A 10,904-nucleotide genomic window follows, 5' to 3' on the forward strand; every position below is an offset into this window, starting at 1 on the left:
TCACAAATTGTTTCCTTGTTTCAAAGGCCAAATCACAAATATAACAAAAGTTTACGTTTTCTACTTTAGACATCTTTATTTTTATAGACAAAAAATTCATTTTTGAAACCATACAAATTAAAAATGTCTACATCAGTAAAATGTGGTGGTTGTAAAGATGAATCATAGAGAAAATGTTGTGATAAATGTTTAGATAGTTTATTTGAATGTTATATCTGTAAGGGTTACTTTAAGAGAAGAGATTATATTAATCATATGAATAATCATTATAATGATCCTAGTCTATATATAACTTGTATTATTTGTAATGAAAATCAACACATCAGCAGATTTAGATTTAAAAATTATAAGTGTAGATTATGTATTTATTTACATAGATATAGATATACACCTACCAAAGATAGATTTGAGGAATACGCTGAAAGATTTAACGTAAAAGTGTGAAAAAACGAAAAAGTGGTGAATTTGCAAACGAGCTTATTATTATTTTCTAGAATTAAGCCATTTCATAAATTATTGTTAGACTTAGAGTGAATATGTAGTAGTGGATAAAACAAGGAAACCAACAAGCAGTAAAATTTGACCCGATTCGACATGCGCGATTAGCGTTAGGAGAAAGGGTCAAATTTTTCTGGTGGTTGGTTTCCTTGTTTTATCCACTACTAAGGTAAATTTAGGTACCATAAAAGTACTATATTTGGTGCCTTACTAACAATAGCAACAACATAAATGGATTTCGTATTGCTACAATGTGCCAAATATGGACTTTTCTATGGTAAATAGGGTTCAGTATATGGTAATTTTTATAATAATTAAGTTTGATCAACTCGAGATGTGGCAAGCATATTAGAAGCACAAAGACACCATATTAGAACATCAAGGTACCATAATTGGTTTGTAGAGCGCAAAACTGAAACTGCTACATAAGCGATGTATGTGTCGATATAAAGCAAAAATGTAGATGCCGGTTTTTTGCATACCTTACAAGAATACCATATAAGAAACTTTAATGAATATTTTTTGTGAATACCATATATGGATACCAAATCAGATTTTTCTGTGTGATATGTATAGAGTCTCACTGAGGTCGCAGCCAGACAGTTTCCATGCTTATATCTTCGTACGTGGAAGGGCTTTATTTAGAAATTGGCCAACTTATCATATTTTACACTATTTTTTGTTTTAATATACGTTTTTCTGACTCAATAATTTTTCGGCCCGCAGATGCCAATTTTCAGTCCGGTACATCAACATTGTTGTTTGCGTGCAGGAAAAACGAACCTGGGAAATTCGGCAAAGGAATCGGTCAGAAAATGTGGCTTTCCACACATCTCTGTAAACCACAGACTGTTCAGAAGTCACGTCATTCCATATGTATCCTCGTGCTCTGAAGTTCAAGACTGTACAGGAGAAATTCACTCAAGAGTTTTCTTCGCCGATAACAGATACACATTTTTATTATGGACTTGTCACCTGGGGTAAGAAACTGATACTTAAAAAGTACTCATGTTCTGCAATGTTTTGTTATTCATTGCAACAGATATTGGAGAAAAAATTCGATTACTTTCAGTAAAGGCTGGTTACTTTCGGCGAATACAAGCAAACAATATGTGATGGAACAGAAGAGGTAGTTGAGATAGCACATAATTCAATAACAGTGAGGAAAATTTTCTTGAAAAGATACCAAATAACTGAGCAGTGTTACCGGAAGTTTCCGACAAAAACCGATGCTACTAATTAAAAAAATTCTTTGCAAATTTGCTTGTAAACGTCGTTAAGCTGTAGATTAGATGTTTTTAGAGTAATTAAAAATTTAATTTAGTACGTTTAAGCAAAATTAATGATAAAGAAGCTCACAAGTCGAATTATGAAAACAATTGAGACCGTTCTCTTAAATGGGTAGCTGCTTAGTCGCACCCAAAAAAATTTTTGATCCGCCAAACCCAGGTTTAGACCTCGAGTTATGAAAAAACTTAAAAATTCTAGTATGGTGGTCCAACATGACTATAAATACACGGTCCACAGCTCCTAGTAAAAGTCAAGGTAAAGTCTTTTTATGGGTCCAAATAAGGTCCTTCCATAACAAACTAGGGTCAACAATGGTCTTTTAATAGTTCGAGCATGGTCTTTTCTTGAGACGAGGATTGCATTTTTGTGGGATTAGTAACGGTTATGGGATTATTAATAGTTAAACATTTAATAATTCTTTTTGTAGATAAGTAACATCTACCAGCAACTCCAAACTAGCGTTGCAACAGGCAATCGATCTCCGAAAAACAGGTGGAACTCTGCCAAAAAATCTTAAAAAATATTGAATTCTTAAAATAAATCAATTTTCGAGAGTGACCTATATTGCGAATTTGTTCCGCTGAAATCAACTAGAGAACAACGCTCTAACACCTGACTTTCCATCGGCAATGAGTTTAATGTGTTATAACTTAGTTCAATTGAATCTAAAATTCCCTTTTTTATTATAGTTATAAAACACAGTTTTTTAATAAAATATTGGAAACATAGAAAAATTCGAACGATCAAACCTGTTGAATACATTATTAGCACTTCCCAATTTTGAGAGTGAATGTAAAATTTTTGGTTCCAGCGAGAGCATTTAAGGTCGACTAATAATCGAGCATCATATTTGGGTCAAGCTAAAATGCAGCATCAGAATTTTGGGTCGAGCCGAAGTCTGGATGAACTATTAGGTCCAGTTAGAGTGTTTGCATGGGCTGTTTGATTCCGACATGGTCTCTTCATAGGTCGAGGTCTGAACCTGGGTAGTATTTGCACTTCACTCAAATTTGCACAGCTATTTGTCAAAAGAGGCGTCGGAAGAAAGTCTTTTCAGAAATTTTTTTTAGTTGACTAAAAAAAAACATGCACATCTTTTATTCAAAAATGTATATTTGTGGTTAGTGCACCGAACCCCATTTTAAACTATTTTGAATAACTCATAATAGAGGGAAAAACATGTTGTTATACAATTGATATTTTATCATCTTGTGAAATGAAACAACTGAAATGCTGTATAATATTTTATTGGCCAATCATTTGCAAATACATAACCGTTCATAAATCTCAGCATGCCCAATTTAATGTACACTTTCTGAAAGTTTGCAGTTATCTTTTCACCTCGGAACGTCTTGGTGCAGGGCTGTTTACCATTGATTCGTAGCTGTTCCAGCACATGCGGAAGCAAAACGACATTTCACATAACTTACTTTGATTGGTTAATAAGTAAACATTAGACATATACCAACTACAACTACCGACAAGTTCACTTTTAGAGATGCCAATAAATAAAATTATTTGAAAAAAAAAACAAGCATTAAGACTGAATCATTTTGACAATCAAAAGATAAAATTTTTGTTTAAAAAAAATTAGGCTTCTGCTGAAAAACAATCGCGAAAGTTTTTGTTTCAATGAGCCATGCAAAATTGAAAATCGCATCTACCAGATGACAAACGGATCAACGGATACAGGATTGATATTGATGTTGAGATGGGTATGACCCGGGTAACGACGGTTGCAAATGAACGTGAAAAACAAAGCAGAGACGGGGAGCATAAACTTCTTCGCTCTGGAACTTGCCGACCAACTCCCCTGACAGAGAAAGCATTTCAGGTCAAGGGAAACTCTAAAAAGAACCTCGAGGGACTCTACGAAGTACTATCCCCAGGTTCCAATTTTATCAAAGCGAGCCCTACTACGTCTACCATAAAAGAACCGGACAAGGCAATCGTGACGGCGATGAACAGTGCTATTGCCAAATTTGGCATCTTACAAGCAAGGCCGAAACGCTAAAATTTCAAGCAGATCAACGTGGGCCTCGCACATAGGAAAAACTTATTGACGGACACATTCAAAGCCATATAAAACAATTTACTCGCAAAATAAAGGGCGATAAGATAATAAAACACCGTTGGCGACAGCTCGGTAGCGGATACTCCTCTTCACGCTGAAACATCTCACGCGCGATGCAAGGCCGTATTTCAAAAATTCCGAACTTCATAGCGCTGCGAAATTAGCATAGCACTGAACAGGCCGATTTACAATGCGATTAGTGTTGCCAAAACCTTCGGCCTCTACATTAGTTCTCCAAAAAGTTGCTCCCGCAGCTCCTACAACGCAGAGTAGACGTGTTTTAGATAGAAACTGCCGTAGCCCTTCGTATTACGGTTTCGACAATTCGTCTTCAGACTCTACAATAGCAGTCTGATTTGTTTTACACCGATACAGTGACCCCTGTTTTTTGGTCAGTGCCATTCATAAGATAATTTTCCAGGAATTGATTAATTCAGTTATCTGCCAGCATGGTTCGATGACTCCCTTCAGCAAAAAAAAATTAATCTAAGTATAATTAGTGACAAAACTAGCCATATTTATCAGTCTGCTTACTTTTTCTACACAAGTTCATTTCCCCAAGTTCCCCAGGAACGTTTTTTCAAACCTAATTGTCTATTCGGAGCAACGATTTTGGATCTCCGACCGTTGGATTTTACGGTTTTTGTAAAAAAAAAACGGTTTGTCAAGATATTTCCATTATCAAAAGATTAGGAACCTTGTAAGCTTCTACTTTGTTTCTTATCCACTGCGCTGATGACATGCGCACAAAAAATTGATTCCTCACCTCTGAAAATGAGTAAAATAGAATTTATTGTCGAGAAAGATGCCATCAATTTGCCTATGAGGCCTTTGTTGCTTTTCGTATAATGTTTTCTTTTATAACTGTTGTGAAATTCCGTCCGGGCATTATTTTTTTTTTATCATTTAGTCAGTGCCGGTTGAGAGACTGCAGGAAGGATGACAAGTTGCTAACCCCGATTCAGCAGTTTAATGTAATCAAAAACTATATCAAGTTCAATTGCAACTGGGATAGGAGTCTGGCGCGCGAACTTGATCTCGAGGGGATCAGGATGGAGTATTTGACACTTCGGGAGAATTTCGCTGGCAGACAAATAACTTATAGGTCACTAAGAGAATTTTTGTCTCAGCATCAAGTAAAAGCTGGCAATAAACTGGCTTGGCTTTGGCAGTTTGCATTGACATTAAAAATGTGACGAGGTGATGAACAGTTTATCGATGTTGTAGTGGATATCAAACTTGATATCTGTATCTCAAATATCAACTGATTTTGTTAGTGGTCTAAAAATTTTGGTTGTAAAATACATTTTCAGAGTGATATTCAATATGTTAAACGATTCGCTTGCTTTGGGCAAAAATGGGATCTTTTTCATTTTTAACGTGCTGTGGGAGGGGGGACAAACGGAAAATATCCAAATATTGTAAATCCAGTTGCATACGTACAATTTGCTTCACATCTTTGATTGGTTCACGCCCGGGTTGACCTTTCTTGGGAAGGGTACCATGGAGGCCATGAAAAAAGTTCCTGCATGATCTTGCCATGGTTGCCAAGAAAACCATTTATGGTATTTCAATGGTTGCCAAGAAATCCATGATGGGTTTTTCATGGTTCCCAAGAACACCATGAACAAAACTCATTTTTACTACAACTGGTAAAAACTGCCTGAAAACGTACCTGTTGACACTTGAGTAGGCATCCGGGTTTCATGTATGATCTCGGCATGGTTGCCAGGAAGTCCATGATGGGTTTTCCATGGCTTCCAAGAACACAAGAATATACTGAACAGAACTCGTTTTTTACCCCAACTGGTAAAAAATGATGCAAGTGAAACTAGAAAGCGTTGAAGGGAGACAAAAGTAGTGAAAATAACAAAAAATTTACTTTTAAATTATTTTTGCTATATTGAGCGATAAATCGACCCCTCAAACTAGGTTTTTGAACTCTTGCTGTAAAAGTTACCGAAAGTCGGCAAGACTCGCCGAAAGTTTCCAAATGTCACCGAAAATTGTCGAAAAGAGCCGAAAGTTAAAAAAGTCGGCAAAAGTTGCCAAAAGTTGGCGAGGTTGCTGAAACTAGCCGAAAGTCGGCAAAAGTTGCCAAAACTTGGCGAAAATAGCCGAAAGTTGCCGGAAATAATGACGGAACTAAAGTCGCCAAAAATAAGTTGCGGATATAAGGACGAAACCCCAGAGGCCTCCTGAAATGTCAACAGGTACGTTTTCAACTTTTTTTTACCAATTGGGGTAAAAAACGAGGTTTTTTCATGGTGTTCTAGGCAACCATGAAACACCCATCATGGATGTCTCAGCAGCCATTGAAATATCATACAAGGTCCTCTTGGCAAAAAAGTACTATACAAGAGTGGCAGACTGTGCTAATATATAGCAACTTTGAGGCAAAAATCAAATGAAAAAAATGACAAAAAATCTCTTTTTTTAAAATTATTTTTTAATGCAGTTCTAGTCAATCATATCAAAAATCATAATAACAAAACGCCAAAAATGACTTTTTCGAGAGACAAGTGGCCTCGTACAGACAGTTAAATTTTTTCATGCTTTTTAGAACTCCTTAAGAAATTTGTGACGTCATGGTTTTCTTGGCAACCATGAGCAAGACCATGAATATTTATGGTCTTGGATATGGTTGCCAAGAAATGGAAAAAAATAAAAAACTAACCTAATTTCTTTCTTGGAAGGCTTAATGTAGTTGGAAGATGTTAATTTACCTGTTCCCCGTAATTTTATCTGTATTTTTTGACTTTGACTTTTATGGTCTTACATGGCACCATAAATGTGTATGGCCTTGGATATGGTTCCCAAGACACCATGAACTTGATTTTTTTTCAAGTGTTTTGAAGACTTTTTTCCACTCAGAGTGCAATGTATGGTTGTGTTAAGAGCTTTTTGAGCAATGTTGATATTTTTGCATGTTCAGCTATATGGTTGCCAAGTTACCATACATGGAAACTTACATGGCACCATAAATGTGCATGGTCTTGGATATGGTTCCCAAGACACCATGAACTTGAATTTTTTTCAAGTATCTTGAAGAGTTTTTTTTCCGCTCCGAGTGCAATGTATGGGTGTTTTAAGAGCGTTTCGAGCAATGTTCATATTTTTGCATGGTCAGCTATATGGTTGCCAAGTTACCATAAACTCCATATATGGCTTGGATATGGTTGCCAAGAAAGGTTTATGGTGGTCAACCCTGGCGTGCATCTCCTGCCAGCCGTTAAACAATTATATATATGAAAGCTTTAGAAACTGGTCGCGGCATTCTCCAAAAATTAAGAATTACGCAAAAAACGTGCTGATCCTGCGCGGAAATTAATTTTAAAATGTGCTGTGGTACGCACAAATTTTAAAGTTCATTGCAAACCAACGCCCCGTACTAACTAATTTGAACCAACGCCCCTGTTCTCTGGACTTGCGACGTTTCTTTCTATAAAAGCAGGTGTCCGGAGGGTTTAGTAGCAATAAACTCGTCCTCACCTAATTAGGCTCATAGTGGTTTCGTCTAAACTGGTGAGATATAGAAATAAAGGCTTCAGCTTGAGAAATTTGTTTGCATGCACTCAAACCAGCAAATTAAAATTTGAACTGATTTTTGAATACAACATTAGAACTGAACAATAGGAACTATTGGCGTAAAATGAAAGAAAACATACTTTATTCAGTTTGAAAGATCGGCTCATAAAATTATCATCTAAGACAGTCTACACTTTTAATCATTGTCAGCTTTATGGAACAATTTTCGCAAATGAAATTAATACAAGTTTTCAACAGCGATCTTCCAAAGTTATTACTTAAAAATGAAAACAGCTATTCAAGTTTGAGGAAAAAGACTTCACAAATTGGAAACATAATTGTTCGCTGATTTTTCTATTTCAAAGTTGCCTATAAATAAGAAAAACCTACTCATCAGAATTTTAACCGGAATTAGTTTGAGCTCACTTGAAATCAAGTTTTTTTTAACGAAAACAAAATGTTATTTGGTCTGTTGTTAGATTTATGCTTAATCTCTCCTCAATAGTTTTACAGTTCGGCCGTTGATTCGTAATTTGTCTTTCACGGTTATGTGGTGGACCCCGAAGATACTGCTAATTGAGCCCTGATTGATATGTGATAGATGATACATGGCTTTCAGATGAAAGTTTGTTCATATTAGGGGAATGTTTAGGGGAATGTACCAGTACTGGGGAATGTACCAGGGGAATGTACCAGTACTTTTTAGGGGAATTTACCAGTACTGAACGTTCTCATCGGTGCCCGCAAACTTAATGTTCAGCTTTTCTCTGAACATTTTAATGAACCTTTTTTGGAAAAGATAATAAACAACATAGAGAGAAAAAAAGAGAAAAAAAGAACAAGCAAAAAAACTTTCCATTCTACTTTAAACATAGTGTAGGAAGCCATTGAAGCCCACCGAGGTAAAAAAAATTATTGATGCGTTGAGTTGAATTTTTATATTTTTTCTTTTCTATGCTTCCTCATTAAAAGCCAATAGGCAAGTTTCTATGGTTTTCATTAGAAAAAAGTTTTGTACAATTCGTTGTGAAATCTGCGCAAGAGCTGTCCTGATATTAATTTGATTAAAAAATGTAAGAAGGCTTGCGAATAAGCAAAGTGAGAAATTATCTGCTAACCTAAGAATTGTTTCCCGGACCTGTGTGTCATAATAACACAGTACTGAATCATGCTATCTCAATTCTGGTATTTACACTGCCCAGTTATCTGATCATGGCATAATATACACTGTTTATCATGATATTTTTATCGTTTACACTGCCGAAATTCTGAACATGCTGTTATTTTACAATTCAGATATTCTGCACATCATGAATTTTATAGGCTGAATTTACAATGCGCAGAATTGAGTAGAATTTTAGGCTGAACTTACAATTGGCAGAATGAGTTGTTTACCAGAACTGGAACCCGTCTGCTTTATTTGAGTATGTTGATGGATTCAAAGCGGATTGAAAGCCATTGAATACTTATATTACCCCGCGACCATTTCTAGAATAGTTCTGAACTTAATATGTAAAACAATAGTCCGACAAAACTATATTAGATATCATATTAGATAAAACTATTTTCTGGATTTAAAACAATTGAAGGTACAAATTCATTTTTTCGAGTTTAAATGTTTGTTTCAATGCTTTGATAAAGGTCGCAGTTAGGCATCTACTTTGACGTCGCCAAGGGTTTTGCCATCATCGCGACCAGTTCTGAAACGTCTGGGAGTCGTTTGAGGGGACCAAACAGCCGGAGGTCGACCTCTGTTCGATCCGCCACAGAGATGAACGAAGGAGGGCGGATGAGGGAGGTAGATTGACAGTATCAAAGCTGACTGTGATGACTGTGAGTGATCCGAAATAGGTCTTCATCACCTGGAACAAATTGGATTCTTTACGGTCGAGTGCACTGGGTTTGGGGGGAGCAAACTGGGGGGCAAACTGGTTTGCGGTACAGAGGGGGGAATGGTCAAGGGCCATGGGTTACGGGTGTAACAAGGTAACAAAGGCGGTGTGGGGGAGTGAGGTGAGGAACATGAAGTGGGGGAGGGATCTAGAAAAATCACTCCACATGGATGGAGAACAGACCAAGTCAGAACGGTCCAATAATGTATAATTGAACTGGGGGCATTGAAACACAGGCGAATCAAACATAATTTGAACTCTACATCTACTTGAAAGAATAAAACGATACTAGACTCCCACATTCTGTAAACTTCCTTTGCCGTGAACTTCCATCTTCATGATTAATTGACTGACGTCCAATTTGAATTGAAGTTGCACATTGAAGTCCAATTCTTCTCAACCTGAAGCAATTTACAGATTGAAAGGTATATTTATTATGTATTAGCCCAAAATGAATTTTTATTCCATGATCGATCGACGTTAATACTAGTGCTGGAAGAGGTTCGGTTCAAATAAAAGCAAACAGATTATATAAGTTGTTTTCAAATTAACAAAAAGTAGGAGCAAAAAGTTTCACCAGAAGTTCTAATTGGTCTCTCCCACATCTCATTCGACTCCTGAAGCCACAATCAACGTTGCTGCAGAGGCTTCAGCTGATCCAAAATGTTCCAGAATAGTTACAAACTGACATCTTCCAACCGCCATCACCTTCACAAATGAACCAGCTACCTCCTGTTGTGCAGGGAAGTGAGAAACACATAAATCTGAAAACAATTTGAAAGGCGAAAGCGAGATTGAAGTTAAGACACAAAGACTGCTGTAGGCATACCAAAAGAATAGGTGTGAGCCATATTTCTTTGCACAATTTGTTTCAACTATAATAACAGGAACAAGAAGTACAAAATAAAACTACCAATTTTTGACAAATTCATCAAATACACTCAAAATCATTGCCGCCAAATGACGGTAACCTTCACCTTCTTGGTCAAAGTGGAATGGTCTGTAATTCGAGAAGTCGTCACGTTTAATCATTTTAGTACTCTTATAATGTGCGCCTAGTTTTTCACTAAGATATTTATTATTGTTAGAAACAACCACGGCATCCAAATCCTTGCGCCTCATATTTCCAGCAAATTTGACTTTTGTTGGCCAAATTGAGTCTTTAAATTGCAGATATCTACTCAACATGTAGTCAACATTTTGAAACTGTTCGTCATTGTCCCCAACTATGACAAAAACGTGTGTGAAAAAAGAGGAGAACTCCACTAAATTCTCTAGGTCCGCACATTTACGGCCTCCTTCTCCATTGTACTTGGCTCTGCAAAAATTTCACAAATTTTTTCAGACAAATTTTTTGAATGTAAAACTAAAATCTGACAAATTACCCAAAAGGTTGAAGCCACCTATCTTGCTGTAAATATTCCGAGGCGTCGCTCAAGTTAGAATCTCCGAGTACCAAGAGAGACATCTGCAAACAAGAAAGCATTCGGAAACTCAATCACGCAAATGAACGAAAAACTCACTCCGCTAAGAGCAAAAAATGACGTCTATAGCTGCGCGGCTATTAAAAATAAATGTCAAAAAAATTGCACGGTTTGTAAAAAAAATGCTAAAATTCGTGA

The 10,904-nt window shown here is 36.5% G+C and overlaps 1 protein-coding gene across 1 annotated transcript in view; it reads left to right on the forward strand.

Moving 5' to 3' along the window:
* Positions 1-9,188, forward strand: part of LOC142358351 (uncharacterized) — a gene marked incomplete at its 3' end in the record, with an annotated part of 30,166 nt that extends 20,978 nt beyond the window's left edge. The window contains exons 2-4 of the mRNA XM_075409763.1: positions 1,271-1,478; positions 4,773-4,967; positions 9,032-9,188. Of these exons, the coding sequence (XP_075265878.1) occupies positions 1,271-1,478; positions 4,773-4,967; positions 9,032-9,188 (560 nt within the window). The remainder of the gene's footprint in view (positions 1-1,270; positions 1,479-4,772; positions 4,968-9,031) is intronic.
* Positions 9,189-10,904: the final 1,716 nt, after the last annotated feature.

This window comes from Convolutriloba macropyga, unplaced genomic scaffold, assembly GCF_964194025.1.
Source record: "Convolutriloba macropyga unplaced genomic scaffold, txConMacr16.3 SCAFFOLD_2799, whole genome shotgun sequence".
Lineage (NCBI taxonomy): Eukaryota > Metazoa > Xenacoelomorpha > Acoela > Convolutidae > Convolutriloba > Convolutriloba macropyga.